At 39.2% G+C, this 17,397-nt stretch overlaps 1 protein-coding gene across 30 annotated transcripts in view; it reads right to left on the bottom strand.

The window, feature by feature from the left end:
- The window catches only part of NEB (nebulin), a 222,186-nt gene extending 206,169 nt beyond the window's left edge, over positions 1–16,017 (bottom strand). For all 30 annotated transcript variants that reach the window (XM_021923612.2, XM_021923611.2, XM_021923610.2 and 27 more), the window contains exons 1-9: positions 15,911–16,017; positions 15,224–15,307; positions 14,631–14,695; positions 11,176–11,217; positions 9,271–9,486; positions 7,028–7,135; positions 6,432–6,536; positions 5,842–5,946; positions 4,964–5,068 (exon numbers count right to left, since the gene is read on the bottom strand). In XM_021923612.2, coding sequence (XP_021779304.2) covers positions 4,964–5,068; positions 5,842–5,946; positions 6,432–6,536; positions 7,028–7,135; positions 9,271–9,486; positions 11,176–11,217; positions 14,631–14,666 — 717 coding nt within the window. In that variant the 5' untranslated portion in view covers positions 14,667–14,695; positions 15,224–15,307; positions 15,911–16,017. The remainder of the gene's footprint in view (positions 1–4,963; positions 5,069–5,841; positions 5,947–6,431; positions 6,537–7,027; positions 7,136–9,270; positions 9,487–11,175; positions 11,218–14,630; positions 14,696–15,223; positions 15,308–15,910) is intronic.
- Positions 16,018–17,397: the final 1,380 nt, after the last annotated feature.

Genomic DNA, 17,397 nt, shown 5'->3' on the forward strand with positions numbered 1-17,397 from the left:
TCAGCCTATAAAAGACTTCCATCACCTTAAAATAAGTATGGTGCCCACAAATCATGCATATCCTTCTCTCTTGCCATCCTTTCTTTCTTCATTACTGACTCCTCTGGTTTTTTCTTCCACCAGACTTGGCCCCTGCTTCCAAAAATGCAGAACTATTCATAGATCCCCAGACACATGAAGCCCTCAGATGCTTCAGGGCCTTGTACATGCTGTTCCCTCTCCCCATCTGTCTGCAAACCGCTGTTTCCTCTCCATGGCTCAGGACAAGCATGACTCCCCTCCCAAGCTTTCTCTGACTCCTGAGCCAGATGCGATGACCTTCTCCTGGGATCTCACTCAACTTGGCCATTACCTCCTTTAAAGGGGTCATACATATGACACTGTAATTTGTTGTCTACATGTCTCTTTCCTCTTGACTGTGAGCTCTGGGATGGCAAAAAAGATGTCCTATCTTTGGGAACCCTCGTGGCCTGCATAGTACCTAGCTAGAGCAAGAGTCAATGATTGACATCTCAATGCGTGTCTTACACACTGAGGCCACGGGGGAATGCTCAAGAGGAGAATTATCTTTCTAATCTTCCATGATGCAACTGTGAGATTTCTATGATTATTTTCCCTTCCTCATGGCAGTATTCTTATTTATCAAGTAAGGCAGTTGAATAATCCCAAGGTCCCAATCATCTTTATACTTTAACCAAGTCTAACTATATCTTATCCCAATAATATCTACCTAGGGCCTATAACAAAAGCTTTCATGGACAGCAGATCAATTGGGATACAAAAGACAGATTTTGAAATGTATTTACACAAATTCCACAAACAAGCCTGGCTTAATTTCCTTTAAATAAGTTAAACAAGGCATGGTGACTCACGCCTGTAATCCCAGCACTTTGGGAGGCAAAAGCGGATGCATTGCTCAAAGGTTCAAGGCCAGCCAGAGCAATATGGTGAAACCCTGTATCTGCCAAAAATACAAAAATTAGCTGGGTGTGGTGGTGCACACCTGTAGTCCCAGCTACTTGGGAGGCTGAAGCGAGAGGATCGCTTGAGCCTGGGAGGCGGAGGTTATAATAAACCAAGATTGCATCACTGCACTTCACCCTGGGTGACAGAGTGAGACCCTGTCTCAAAACAAAAACAAAACAAAACAAAACAAAAAACCAAACCAAACAAAAACACAGACTGAAGACTATTTTAGGCATAGGACCACAGAATTTTTCATGGTTAGTTAAGTCCTTAGGAAAAAAGCAACACTTGAACAGGAGAAATGCTTATTAAGTAGAACATCCTGCCAAGAAGTTTCAGACAAATCAGATCTAGAAGTCCTAATTTCTTAGGAACCTTCTTCAGAATTCTGTTTAGTTAGAATTCTGCTGTTACAGAGAATGATCTGATTTTTTAAAAAGTAAAAAAAAAAAAAAAAGAGTTCAGTATTGTGCATCAGCTTAAAGACTCTTAGTGTATGCAAAGTACTTTGTCTCTACTTAGGTAATAAGTAAAACATGATAAGTAGATTAAGAAGGACACAGGAAGAAGGTACAGGAGAGGTAGCAACAGCCTCTAAACCCAAGCCCTTAGCCAGAAATCTACGCGCCTACCCAGTGGTACATTCTGCAAACAACAGTTTGCTTATGGCTCTGTGCCCAATAATTGTAGAAGTTCACAGTGCTGACAACAGTATTAATAGGCGTGTCAGTAATCTGATACTGAGTGCATACTTGGTCTGCAATAAAAATAAAAGCTATGCCTTAACTGCCACATCTTTTTGAGGAATAGCATGGAAGACTTTACTTCATTATTGCATGTTCTCTTTCATTACATCTTCTACTGTAATTGCTCAAAACATGTGGCCAACTTTCATTGTTCAAAGTCCATAGCATTAGAATGGTATGAAGGTAACCTTTCATCTCTCCATTTGATAGATGAAGCGAGATAGGAGATTAAGTGTCTTCTTGGAAACCTCTCCCAGGCTTACATGACATAGCATTTCCTGGTTCCTCTTCAACTTCGCTGTTTGTTCCCTCATCCTTTTGCTGGCTCCTGTTCAGTCCCAAGTGTGGGTGTCCTCCAAAACTCTGCCCTTGGCCATGCACTCTTCTGCTTTCTTCATAGATGTTCATGTCTTTGGCTATCACTTTGTTCTCATGACTCTCAAATATTAATTTCTTGCCCTGGTCTCACACCTGAGTAATGGTACTTTCTAATTTATCCATAGCATGCCTTGATCTGAAGTGTCCTTCAATCATCTCAACTCCATTTCTCTTTCCATTAATGCATCTTTATCAGCTGTTGCCCTACTCACCCAGACCACCAGTCTACAGTCAGAAGCTCCTCTAGGGCTTCTTTCTCTCCTTTGGCTCCAATATCCAATGCCATGTATGCTTATTAATACTTATTACCCTCAGATTCCTTTCTTCCTCTCCTTTGCCCTAATTATTACTAAAATAGATTTCTCCAAATTACTCAGTTTTTCCTGTATTTCCTAATCTCAATCTATCATATTGCTCATCAAAATTACTCCAGATTCTATTTTTATCATGCTATTTTCTGCTCCAAAATCTTATGCTGCCTCTTATTTCTTACCATTCCATGTCGAAGCAATTTTGTCTGCCTTTCAAGGTCCTGCTGCCAGCATTCTCACAAGTGCCCTCCAAATGAGGCACTCACATCATTCACTTTCCTTGTCCCTTAAAATTCAGACCTCATTTTACCTGTGTCCCTTTGTTCGAGTGCTCCCTCTACTCAAAATGCCTTTCTTCTTCATCACCACCCATGCCCTCGGGACCACCACCTCCACATGGCCTTCTCTGATTACTCACACGTGTTCTGTCTGTCTTATAGCAAGTATTAGACTGTTGTTCCATTTTTAACTTTTTTCTTGCTTGATATATCATACTTTTATTTTATCAACCTGATTATAAATTCTCAGAGGAAAGGATGAAAACTGCTTGTAGTACTTTTCTATCCTGCCAGGTGTGCATGCATAATAGACTTTCAATAAATTACTGTTGATCACTTGATAACAGCCATGCAACATTATTGTGAATCTGTGAGATACAGAATCAAAAAGCTAATCTTGAAAGAGAAGCAAGAAGTACTCACACATTAAAATTGGTACCATGTGCTAGATGACTTCAAAGTTTTGTTATACCTTCTCTATTTCCTAACTTACCAATGAAAGGATAGGAGTGTATCTGTATTATATTTTAGCCAATTACATGGAAAGTGAAATAGAAAAGATGTCCACTAAACTTGCAGGTGATATTAAGAGGGTGGCATTAAAAATTAGACCTCAAAAATCGGAGACACCATCAAATTGGTATGTATAATTTTGGTTCATGGCAAGATCAGACCCTAGATTCCATTAGAAGTAAATCCCAATCAGTTTACTAAGTCCAAATTGAGTATAAGAGGTTCCAGGGAGGCCGGGCGTTGGGGCTCACGCCTGTAATCCCAGGACTTTGGGAGGCCAAGGCGGGCGGCTCACGAGGTCAGGAGATCGAGACCATCCTGGCTAACACAGTGAAACCCTGTCTCTACTAAAAATACAAAAAAATTAGCCAGGCGTGGCGGCGGGCACCTGTAGTCCCAGCTACTCTGGAGGCTGAGGCAGGAGAATGGCGTGAACCCGGGAGGCGGAGCTTGCAGCGAGCTGAGATCGCACCACTGCACTCCAGCCTGGGCGACAGAGCAAGACTCCGTCTCAAAATAAATAAATAAATAAATAAATAAAGAGGTTCCAGGGATCTAACTGACAATTGAATGTCAAATAACTTGTCACTTTATAATGCAGTGCTCTGCTGAAGACTGGAGTTGCGGTCTGGATTTTCAACGTGGCCTCCCCGCAAATCCAATGGTCATGTAAGAAAGTACCTCAAAATAAGGGAGAGTGCTAGGCCCAAGTGGGTCTCTCTGCTGCTGCTGCTGCTGCTGCTGGTTTCAAGCCTAAGGACTCTAGTAAGCCTTTTAAGTTCCTCTAACATACGGTTTTCAAGGTCTAGGATACGAAAATTCTGGCAAGTGGGATCACTGATTTTTCACTAACTGAAGTATCTTCTGATAGCAAGAGCTCTTTGTGGGATAACTATACAAATGTGTTTGTGGTTTGTTTGGGTGTTGTTAGTGTTGTCATTGTTTGTTTGTTTTTAAGACGGGGGTCTTACTGTTGCCCAGGCTGGAGTGCAGTGGCTTGATCATAGCTCACTGCAGCCTCGACCTCCTGGGTTCAAGTGATCCTCCTACCTCAGCCTCCTGAGTAGCTGAGACTGCAGGCATACACCCCTACAATTGGCTAATTTTTAAAAAATATATTTTGTAGAGATGGGGTCTTGCTTTGCTGCCCAGGCTGATCTCAGACTCCTGGCTTCAAGCAATCCTCCCTGCTTGACCTCCCAAACTGCTGGGATTACAGGGGTGAGTCACCACACACAGCCACAAATATGTTTTAAGAAGTGCACTAGTCAGGTCCCACACACAGAAAAAGGGAGACATACCACAATTTGGACTTGATGATTAGGATAGCAAGGCACAACCCTTCCATAACATTGCTTACTTAATAGATTTGGGAAGGTGGCTATGATTACAATAGGTTTTTAAAAATTGCCACTCTGTTGTCACGGAACAACTTCAACCAGACCCAAGGGGAAAGAAGAACTCATGCTCCAGTGGGAAGAATACTGGTCTTGAGCTCACAAGCCTAGGCTCTGGCACTAACTAATGTGACCCCAGATTCAGGTTTGCCACCTATAAGAAGAGGAAATTGGACTAATTAAATAATATAAAGTATAAATTATATCTAATCTAAATGAGACATTGTAAATTATAATAATTCTAGATGTACTCCTCTGAAATACAGCATTTAGCCTCTTATAAAGAAGAGTTGCAGTGACCATCTGGCCAGAAGATGGAATTCAAGTTCCCCTGACTCTGCACACCTAAATGGTGCCACTTGCATTTCACTTACATCACTGAGAGCTTTCTGGGCCTGGGCAACTCTCCTCAGTTCTGGGCTGTCATTGTAGGGGTAAAACAAAGTTTTGTCTGCTTCCCAGTCTTCAGTGTACAGTTTCTAAAACAAACAAAAAAAGAAAAGTTAGGAGGAAGTAGGGTCACATTTACACAAAATGCAGTTTTGAATTCATCCATCAATGACCTAAAGAACCAAGGGCGAGGTGAGAGCAAAGGTAAATGAAATTCACAGATAACTTCCCCCTTTCTATCCAACCCAAGTCATTTTTACTGATAGCATGCCCTGTTTTTTCTTATTTTCAGGGGGGCAGATGTGTCTGATTTTGTTTCATCTCTTCTCTGTGACTCGACCTGTCTTCTTGTTGTTGTTGTTGTTGTTGTTGTTTTTGACATTATTTGTCATTGTTTATCAATAGCACTTACAAGTGCTAACACAATGTAAGGAGCCAGGAAGCACTTCACGTAGTTCAGGGCAATATAGGACACTTGCAAGTTGGGTCACAAAATAAACCTCTAGTTAGAGTTAATAGCCAGGGACATCTAAAGTATAGCACAGGGTCTAAAGACAATTTTGAGATATTACTTTATGGCTCTCTCAGCTGGTTCTCCACAGCACCTTTATTTTCCACAGACACTCCCCTCTGCCCCCAGGTTGCTCAGGTTCCCAAGTGACCTTCTCCCCACTCTGCCTAGGAGTTTTTCTCTCAGTTCCTTTTTGCCAAGCCCTACCCCTACAGTCTCATATGTCTCAAGGCTACTCATAAAAAGATTGGGAAATTGTATTCCAGATGATCAAGAGTTCACCAAGTATTACATGAAGTATATGATGGGATGACACAGGAAGATAGAAGTGGGGATGGAGCAGGCCCTTACCTTGCTGAACATGGCGGTGTTCTTAACGGCCTGGACAAGTTCAGGGGCATCAGGAGGAAGCAGGTACTTATCCTTGGTGTCTTCCCAGTTCTGCTTGTATAAAACCTAGACAGAAGGAGCAGAGGACCTGTGGCTTGAGATCTCATCCAAAGGCATGAGGATTTAAACAACAAAGGGAGACTCCTGAAGGCGTCCTTGCTCAAAGGCTGCCATCGTGTTACTAGGAAAACATTGACCATGCCAACGTCCTATACTACTTTTCCTACAATAGTCAGCTTTTGATTGAAAATGCTAATCCCTTTCAATTAAAAATTTAGCTCCTCAGCTTCTTTGGTGACACTGGGACTCCATGCAGCAACAGCCTGGAGCCGAGTCACAGCTGCCTCTTTGGGCAGGGGGACTCTTCCATCCACCCATAGGTTCTACAGGCCACTCATCTGTGCAGCCTTCTTGATGAATACAGGTATTGAATTCACACTGCCCATGAGGCTGGTGAGCAGGATCAGGCCTGTTCAATTTTCTCCTCTAAGACAATGCAGAGGTGATGCACATGCTACTGAGCACCCCAGCCATCCATATCATTGGCTTACCTTACTGACTTGCTGCGACACTTTCTTTGCATGTTCAATATCCTTTGCTTTTTCGTCTACGTGACAGATAGTCTTAGCAACATCACCATCTATTCGATACTTAACCTGCTCAAATAAGGCACAGTCAGAGTTCACGACAGTCATGAACATGTGAGTATATTAAGGAATTTCTTATAACCACAAAGCATTACCCCAGTGACTCTAGGTCTGCATCACAAAGCATAGTTTCTGCATTTTAGCTGGAAAACTGTGATCTTCAAAGGAGCACCTGCACTTACAGATTGTCTGCTTTCCTGGCTGGATCTCCAGCCTGCTGCTTCTTGGCCTTACTGTGCTACAGTGTAGAGAACCACAGTGAGTTGGAGCTTCCATCTCATAGTCTCCTGTTAAGCTAAGTTGCTAAACCAAGCTTTTAGAAGTTTCTTTGGGTTCACATTTACAGCAACATGATCTATGGTTCATGCTTTTCTAGATTTGTGAACTAACTCATGGTAATTCAACTCCTCATTCTCACAGCACATATTTAGAGCCCACAATTCCCAGCAGTAGGTTTATTTTGAAATGTCCCTGTCCTTTATTTCAGCAATACAGCCCACCTCACTGAGTTGATCTTGTACTTTTTTGATTCTGCGAAGTTCTGGGGTATCTGTTGTACTGGCGTATGGCCGTCCTTTTGTTTTCTCAAATTTCTCCTTGTATTTATTCTGAAAAGGATATCAGATATTAGCCTAACAAGACAGCAGTGAAAATTTCAAGCAACATATTACCCCATCTGATTAAAAAAATCCTTCAAGTTATAACAATTATCAATTGTAATAGCTTTCTTTTTGTCCCGTACCCTGACTCTCAGCAAAAACTAAAATAGATTTGATAATTGCATCTCCTAAACATAGTTGGATCTTGGAGACAATACAAATTTATTATAGACTATTGTCTTGGAAATACCCTAAAATGATTCTTTCAATCCTTTTTGTCTGAATGCATGTATAAAAAGCCTAAACCTCAATTATTTTAGAAAATAAATATAGAAGTTGAGTTCATTCTGAAAAGATTTGATTGCTAATACAATGCAAAAATATTCAATTCAGAAGTTGCAGCTAAACTTCAGTAGTTACGATAGCTGAGACACCAGCTGAATTAATGGCAGGTCTGAATTATATTCTGTAAATTTAGGAATGTGATTTTATTATTTCTGCTGAATACACAATGAATTCTTGCTTTAATGATAATGTGCACAATTTACCATTATAAATGTTTTGGGAGTACTCTTGAGTGGAGTAGTCAACAATCTAAATTATACTATTGATTTGGTTACTAACCACTTAAAAACTATTACAGACCTTTGCTGACATTCCATTCAGAACATCAGAAATTCTAGGTTCATAGGATCTGAATTAATAAGAATTTATGGCAATATATTGACAAAAAATTCTATCTTTGCTGAATACTGAAGCACTAAAGAAGGTAAGAAAATCTCGTTTCTAGAAACCTGTCTTAGATTATTCAAGGCTCTGAACTAGGAATTTACCAAATAGTGAGCTGCTATCATTTAACCAAAAGTGAATATGTATTGCTTAACCTCAATAGGATGCTTTTGACATAAACTTTAGTCTTATATGCTCCAATATTCTCTTAAGCTATATTTCATTTTTTTAAGCCTCCAGAGGACATTCAATCAAGCCACCCAGTGAGACCTCAGCCCATCATAGACAATCAACAAATTAAACCCATTGAAATGTGTCTGAATCTGCTGTCAGTCAGTGTAACTTACAGAACTGTACATGGGAATTTAAAGATCAGGGACGATTGAGAGCAGTGATTCTCAACCTGGGCGCACAGTAGAATCATCTGGGCAGCTTTTAAAAATCCTTTTGTACAGGGCTGGGCATAGTGGCTCATGCCTATAATTCTAAAGTTTTGTGGGGCCAAGGTGGGAGGATCACCTGTGGCTAGGAGTTTACGACCACCCTGGACAACATAGCAAGACCCTGCCTCTATGAAAAAACAAATTAGGAGATCCTACAAAAAAATTTTTTTTCTAATTAGCCAGACATGGTGGCATGCACCTGTAGTCCTAGCTACTAGGGAGGCTGAGGTAGGAGGAATTGCTTCAGCCCAGAGGTCTGGGGCTGAAGTGAGCTATGATCAAGCTACTGCTTGATCTAGGCTGGGCTACAGAGAAAGAGTCTGTTTCTTAAAAAAAAAAAAAAAATCTTTGTGCACAGGCCCAACTCTGAACCAATTAAACTAGAATGGCCTGAGCATCGTTAGTTTTAAAACTCCCAGGGGGTTCCAGTGTGCAGCCATGGTTAATAACCACTGTTCTAAAGTAGAGCCAAACATTCAGAGCCTCAATTTCAAATGAGTTCTTAGTCTGATCTTGGATTTTTAACATAAATGTTCTTCTTCACTTTATACCTCTTTATATATACCTTTTTATATGCTGTTAGCTAGTCTACTAAGAAGCTCTTCTGCTGACATTGTTTAAATATGTTATGTAGCTTCCATGAACTGGCCTAAATTAAATCTGTATTTATGATTTCATTATTCTAGATTGGCTAATTAATACTGATTAAATACCAATAAATGCTTTATGATTGGCCTTATGCTTATTTTGCAGGAATGATTTCAATAAGAATGCTTTCTTATGCCGCAATGATATAAATGAATGACATAAAAGGAAAATTCAACAGTCACAAGAGCCTATATTTTGCAAAATAAGTTTTTGTTTCATACAAGTTTGAGAAATAAAATCCAGCCAGCCTCCAAAACAGAGTGGGCTGAGATCAGTAATTTCTTAATAATCAAACGAGGTTAACAGAAATTGTTTGAAACTTACTGGGCTAAAAAGATCCTGCATTTTCTGACTGTGTGCAATGTAGGGGGTCATGAACTTTGAAGGATCCACTTTCTTCCGGATGACCTTCCTCCTCTCCACCGGCTTTGCTGGTGCCGGCTGTGCCAGTGCTGGCTGTGCCAGAGCTGGTTTGGAAGTTTCCGATTGCTCATAGTCAGACGTCCTTGTCGTTGTAGTCTCATAAATTTCTGTTATTGTCTGAAAATTTGATATTCAACATTGTTGTGAAAGTAAAAACTGTGCTACTGTGATCTCAGTATGTATTATTTTAACTCCAAATCAGATTTACATGCCTGGTGTTACCTCTCCATATCTAAAGTAAGCCAAAGCAGGAAACGGCACACTATAGCCATATGAAGGCACATTATGTTACATAAATCTGCATGCTGATTGTCGGGATTGTGTGGAATAAAAAGTTTACTCCTTATTACTCTGCAATATTACCTTAAGTTTGCGTTTGCAGAAAGACAATCAAATACTTCAAAGTAGGGGGGAAAATCAGCAATAAACTTTTTTTTTTTTTAACAGTTAAAAATCTTAAGTTGTCTGGGTAAGTAAAAGCAAACTTGAGGTTGGGGAACAAAAGGTTAAGATAATCAAACAAAGCTCAAATTATCGACTTTGATATTAACTTGTAAGTGACTAAGGGAAAATTGGTCGTTTGTTCCATAGGGATTTAGGCATTCTCCACTGTAGATAGGAGACAAAGAATAATGAACTTTAAAAAAAAAAATGAATCGCATCAATATTATAAGAGATTTTCATTCCCTTGGCTTAGTCAGTTAATTAATGTGAACTGGAGTGCCATTTACACTAATAAATGCTTAGGTGGACAAGAATAATGATGACAACACAATGGGCTAATTATCCTCACAACAGTCCTATCTATGCAGTAGGTGAGAAATTACTATTTCTTACAGCAGGCTATAGTGGAAGATACTAAGACCCCAAGTTTGGGTCTAGTCCAAGGTTAAAAATAATGCGTGTAAGAAAAAAAGGTAAGCAGCCAATCTTCAATCCATTTCACAGTATCCTTCCCTTCAGAGCTAATATCATCTGTACCAAAGAATTCTAGCATCAATTATGAAAAGAACCTAGTAAGGAAATTGTACATTTATAAAAAGCCCCTCTAGTGTTGCCACATCATTGCTAATAGGTTGTTTTCTGCCCATGATTACTAAGGCATGGTTGACTGTGAGAAACTAACCAAATTACAGCATCTACAGACGTTAGTTTTCATGCAGTCACAGGTTCTCTGAACAAGCTTCAGGATTAACCATCCATATCACTGTTTGTCATGCTCAAAGAGAAACAGCTGCATGCAGAAACTAAAGCGTGAGAAAGGTATTTCACCTTGGGAAAAAAAAAAGAGCTTGAAGTTGAAATAGTTATGGTAATAGCTTATTTAGAATTCCTAATGTGCTAAAATCTGAGTAGCATTTCAATGCATCATCAGGGACGAAGCCTTGGAGGCACCATCCCTGGTGGCAGAGATGGTGACCTACAAGTTACAACTCTACACAATAAAACTGCTTGTCCCTATGCCAATCACAAAGCCAAGGCCATCCCTCCTGCCGCTGTTGGAGAATGGTGATAGCCACGGACATTATTATAATTGGCATCACCTACACAAAAATATCCCACAGGAGCAACAGGGAGAACCACCCCCTGCCATCTCGGGCTTGTGGAATAGGAAAAAAAGGTGAAATAATCCATCAAACAGGTAATGTTTGTGCTTTCACACCAGCTTCTGGGCACAGGTAGGTGAGTGATCCTCTGTCCGATAATCCCTTTTGCCGTCTTTGTGGCCCTGGGAGTATGAGAAAGGAGAAAGCTCTTCCTGCTTTAATGAGAATGCAGTTTATGCAGCTGTGGGCTGGGCCTTACCTCTCCCGGCACCTCTTCATAAACCACTTCTTCCGTGTAGTACTGTAAATAGAGCACAAAGGCATTGGCAAGAGAACCAAAGCAGAAACCACCTCTCCTGCACCTCAGCTGAACCACTTAGGTGACTGCACTCGCTCGGTTGATTTGGAATGTCTGTGGGAAAGGGGTAGGTGAAGGAGCCTGTTCATAGTTTGGAACCCATCTTCACTTTGTAATACTTCAGGAAAGCTAAAGTGAATGCCATCCAAATGGACAAAGAGATGCAGAGGGCTGAGAAAAATGTATGAGGCTGTTTTTTAATCAAGAGAAGCTATTTTACTTTACTGGGACATGGAAATTTGTTTTTATGGTCGCCAAGATAGAATTTGCTGAGAAGAGAATACAATAAGAAGATTCTGAGTGTGTGGGTTGGGCAGAGAGGAACTGTGATAAAACTCACTGTTTGCAAACTAACAGTAAACTAAAACGGAAACTCGAGTGTGAATACATTTTTAAATGGATTGCATCATGGAAATAATAAGATCCCAAAGTATATCCACATCTCAATTATTCCTATACCCTCCTGATTGGTAAGTAATAAGTTTCTTCTGGAGTGATGCGTGAGTCCCTTTCAATAGTGTGATTGTCCTAAACAGAGTGGTGCTAATATGAAAACTGGTAAATGCTAGGGAATGAAGGGGAAAATGAGAAGATTCCTCATCACGAAGTGTGGGAAAGGTAGGCTGCAATTTGCCATAGTGGCTCTGAGGTCATCATGGCCTGCATGATGGATCTGCAGCCTGGATCTAAAACTGAGTCTACTTTTGTTCTACTTCTGACATCACCAGCAATAAATAGATGCAGAAAGGAACTGGTTGACATTTGGTTTCAGATGTGTAAGGAGAGAGGAATCCTGTCCTTAGCTTCACCCTGCTCTGTAGGGTGAACAGAAGGAGAGGCTTGTTTAGGCCAAGCACGTGAGGAAAGGAATAAAGATGAAACACTTGGCTCATTTCTTAGTTTAAAAAAAAAAATGGATATATAACACTTTATGCTTCATTTTTCTTATCTTTGACACCAAAACATACAGCACTCAAGGGAAGGGAAAACATTAAGATGCAAAATTTCCCTCAATGGCCTGCATTCTTGGTTCAGTGAAGTGTCATCAGATTACTTAACCATTGTCAATAGGCCGCCTAAAACTTGCCTAATGTTCCTCATTCTTGTGCTTTCTTTACTCTTGAGCTATTGTTTTAATTTAAAATCTAATTCTGCCTGTATGTCGTTACACATAGCAACAAAAATCACAAGCACTGACAGGACAGAGATTTGCTTTTTTACAGTTGTGACTTTCAGCACATGAGAAATATCATTTGGACACTCTAGAAAATATTGTTTGATGCTGATGCCACATAGAGTCACTCCTCCGGTCACACAAAACATCAGTGGCTTCAGAAGAAATACTAAAATAAAATGGAAGATTCACAACTATTTCGGATTTTCTCAGCATCCAAGTTTAAAAGCAGCTCCTTGGAAACCATTCAATTTTACCTTTGCTGGGCTCTCACCATTGGTAAATCCATCTTAGAAATACGCTTATAAAAGAGGCAACATTATTTAAATAGTTGGCGTTAACTTGTATGCCAAATCTCGCTCTTTTTTTAGAGCTGTGCCACTAATTAGATAGTACATCCTTGCTTCTTTCTCTTTCTTTCCAAGTTTAAGTTGGAGTAGAGAGAACAGTAAAACTTTATTTCAATGTCCAAGATCCCAAGGAGATATATTTTTAAAGCCAGTTCTTCTCTGTTTTCTGCATATTTTTAAAGCTAGTTCCTCTCTGTTTTCTAAAATCTTCCCTGGCCATTTTTTAGAATTCTCCACCCTCCTATGCTCATAATCTTTTTTGAGGTCAAAGAGATCTCAGTTCAATACTTTCTGGCAGGCAGTCTATTCATTTATCACCTGCTGGTTAGACCCAGAAGCTGTAATGGGAACAAAATGGTAGGGATGAGATGTCTAAAAATAGCCCCCTCCTTTTTTATGACATCTAGTTGAATCAATCAAGTCTAGCACTAAGGACAATTTCCAGTAGCAAAGGTACACAATTATTTTAAGAAAGACAAGGAATATTTAAGTTGGAGAATAAAAACTGTTACTGGCATTATTATAATAGGGAAGATAATTTAATTAATAATTATATTAGTGTTTGATAATGATATTTCTGACCCTTAGGTACATAAGTAAAATGCACACTAGTGATGATATCAGCATGAAAGATGTGGTCATCAGCATTTAAGCCAGAGAGGTTGAATGTTACATTGTATGAGATTCATTCTATTTTTTCCCTCATATCCTTCAGTAATAAAAGTAATTTTATTTGTAGAATAAATAAAATTTTCTTCATCTAAATATAGACTGGTCACTAAAATAATTTTCCAAAGACTAATTTTGGTACTGCCACCTAAAATTTGGTTCTAGGTAGCTCTTACAGTTAATTTCAGTCTTATTAAAAAGCACAGATTTTCAAAACTGCCTCCAAGTGCCTTAAGCATTTGGAGATTTTCATGTGTTTAGATCATCATCAATTGGTAATTACTAAGCACATTCAGATTCATGGCACTGTATTTATGTGCATTATAGTTCCAAGCCTTTAGGTTTTATTTCTAGAATGTGAAGCTAAAGGCAAGAGGCGGTGAGGAAAAACTGTAAGATGATAAAACCAAAAGGATATAAAATAAATGATTAACAGCTTTGTAAAATGTGTTAGATGTCCACCAATAATTGAAAGGAAAATTTTCAAGATACCCACTATAGTCTTTGTTCTTATTCAAAATTCAAAAGCAAAAGCTAGTCTTGTTCACTTAGGTAAGTACAATGAAGTTGGTGGGAAGGTATGGCTCCAACTATCACTGTGAGCTTCATACCTTTATTTGTATTTGCGTGTATGTGTGTGTCTGTGCACATGTGTATGTATTATGTATAAGTCTCACATATGCATATAATTTCATACATATGATTATTCTGAATATCTAAACCATGTTTCCCTATAGATGATTAGCTAGTTGAAGCAAAGAATAAGGAGTAGATCTTTTCCTCTATTGCTACGCAGACACTAAGAGACAGAGTTCCGTTTTCAGAACTTTCTCTTCATCTCTGTCCCTTTGAACATCGGGGTTGGGAACTGGGGAAGAAAGTAGTTTTAGAAGACGAATTCAAACCTGCCTTTACTTCAACTTGGTTTTTGAGAGCTTAAAGAAAAGCAAAAGTGGGAAACAGTGATATTTCCTTTCAATTCTAAATCCCACGTAATTATAGTGAAACTGAACATAAAATATTCCCTTCTTATGCTTTAAATGAGGACTCTTTGTGAAGTTATAATAGACAATGTATTTTTCAAATGATTAATTCACCTGCATGGCTTTGACTGTCACTACATAAAATAGTTTGCTGTCAGTGTTTTTTTTTTTAAATCTTACCTCCACCACCTCCTCATATTCTTCGTCATCTGCCATTTTTCCAGAGTAGTAGTGGCACCTACAAACTTTTCATATTCCACACAAATGAAAACATGTTAGAGTCTATTCCCAGCACATAAATTATCTTATGACATCATAAAAATAGAATTTGAAGCTAAACTATTGTACAAATTCACATATTGTTGCAGGCTAAAGGAGAGGAGACATTTAAAATACAAGTATAAACAGCAGAAACTTCAAATTTCTTTCTCTTTATTCCTTCAGTGTTGGGAATTGCTACTTCTACATAATCAGTTTAGTTAAAATTGTAAAAGGAAATTGAGGTAAGGAAGTGAGAGAGTTTGGACTCAGGGAACAGAGAATTTAAACTTCCAAACACTTAGAGAAAAGACATTTTCCAGCAAAAAATTTAGTGAAAGAAGGCCAGCTTGGGTTTCAGAAGAAGCTGAAATTTTTCCCCAGCACCAAAATTCTAAGAGGGCTGACTTAGTTTTCTATATTGCCCTGATCCACTGTTTGCTGTATATCTTAGGCTTCAAATTGGAACCCATAAGAGTACATCTGTCAACAAATTTTAAAAGAAAAAAAGAAACCTCAAGGCAATGGAGTTATTTTCTTCCCGAACACCATCGGCTTATACAGACTTTTTCTTTAGTTTCTGTAGCTCTCGTTTAAACCTGAAAAACAACAAAGTTGTAAAGCATTGACTGAAGTACATATAGGATTGTCAGTCCTTAGCCTAAGCTTCTAATGCAGAAAATAGTGAAAGGATCTCTCAAGGCCTCTATAGGTTGATGCCAGAGAGTCAGACTCTTGATATGAAGTGGATGATGAGTCGGAACAGCTGTCCCTTCATCCAAAGATGTTTGCCATGTAAACCAATACCCTGCAGTGGCTGGTTTTGTTAAGCTAGCGAAACTGCCACTCCTCGGGCAAATGAAGCCCAGTAGAACAGGATAAATATAGGAACGCAGAGCAATGTATCTTCTTTTTCATACTAATATATTTAGGGAAAAATATCAAAGTCAAAAAAAACGTTAGACAAGAGAGCCGATTCAGTTGAGCAATAAATTGGTTAGCAAAGGACTTGACTCTAATCGCACACTGTACATAGCAGATATTAGTAGGGCCTTAGTAGGGCAATGGGGTTAGACTCTCCTAGCCACATTCCTACCACTAATTTCCTCAGTTATGGCCCAAGCCTTTGAAAAACACTTCAAGGGAAGTTGTGGAACATCTCCTGAAAGAGTATTACAGAAAAAGTCATAAACTGGCCTTACCTTCAATCTACCAAATAAATTTCCTCAGCAGCAAATCCTCTCCCAACTCTCCCCTCCTGAGAACCCCAGGCAAAAGCCAGCGTGATGCCTGGGCTCCGAATTATCATGTGGCAAGAGCGACCAATCAGATCCTGAGTTGCTCAAATTTCAGAAGCTAAATTTACCAAGTGATCTTCTGAAAACCACCTGTTCATCAATTCCACTAAAGGATAAAGGGTAACAAATTGCTTGCTTAGAACTATTCAAATGGAATCAAATTTTACCTAACTTCCAGCCTATGCAGTTCAATTTTAGGTTGAATTTCCCATTTACTGAGACCCCATTCAACGTCATAATCATGCAAAAGAATTTAGTAGAAAATAAGCATGACTTTGAGAGGCTTTGACCCTTCCGTGACTGTTTTCTTCATGTCATTTGTCCAGTCATGGTGGTGAATGTACTCACCCTGGTAAGGTTCACCAGGTGAGCTACAGGTAAGTTACTGGTGTTAGTGTGAAAGAAACTAAGGAATAAGACCCGGTAAACATCAAGTTCGCAAAAGCAATTTTTAAAAATGTGATGAGTGAAGTTAAAGGTGAAAATATTTGACGATGGCACTAGATAAGATATCCATAGGGTGTAATTAGAAAGATTAGACCCCATCATTTTTCTGTTACTAAACCAGGAGGGTATACCCAAATCCTATTTAGCACCTTCTCCCTCCTTAGATAAGGCAAGCTGCTAGGAATACAGAACCTCTGTCGTATGTAACCTAGTTAGTGATTTTTCTATTAACTCAGATGACTCTTGGCTCCCAGAAGCAACATGTGAATGCGGACACGGACAGGCTCAATTTCTGAACAGCAAGAGCAGACAAAATGGAAATCAGTAACTTATCAGGAGAAAATAACGCCCTATTTGGCAAATCTGAATGTAAGACATTTCCTTCATAAAAATTATCTAACAGTTTTCTTAAAACTTGCCTCATGTCTCTCTTGCACTTTCTTTGCTCCTGAAGGATTTTCTCTAATTTAAAATCTTATTCTGTCTGTCTGTCTGTCTGTCCTTACACATAGCAACAGAAATCACAGGCTCTTACATGGCAGAGAACTGCTTTTTCTCTGGGTTGCTCCTGTGTTGAGACAAAACCCTGTGAGTCACCTATATCTTGATATGCATTTGAGACTAAACATATTGCAATCTTTTTTCTTTTTTAAGTTAAACATCAGAAAGTAATCTCGCTGGGTATGGTGGCTCACGCCTGTAATCACAACACTTTAGGAGGCCGAGGCGGGCAGATTGTCTGAGACCAGGACTTTGAGAAAGTAATCTCGTATTTCAAATATATGTACCCCTTCCCCCTCCCTGATTCACATGGTAGTAAATAAAATCTAACTTAATTTTATCATCTTAACTGATTATACCTGTTCATCTTGTATGTTCTCACAGGTCTTATGACCAAAGGATATTTATGTAATATGAGATCACTCACTTGGTAGCTGCAAACT

This window comes from Papio anubis, chromosome 10 (genome assembly GCF_008728515.1).
Source record: "Papio anubis isolate 15944 chromosome 10, Panubis1.0, whole genome shotgun sequence".
NCBI classification, from domain to species: domain Eukaryota; kingdom Metazoa; phylum Chordata; class Mammalia; order Primates; family Cercopithecidae; genus Papio; species Papio anubis.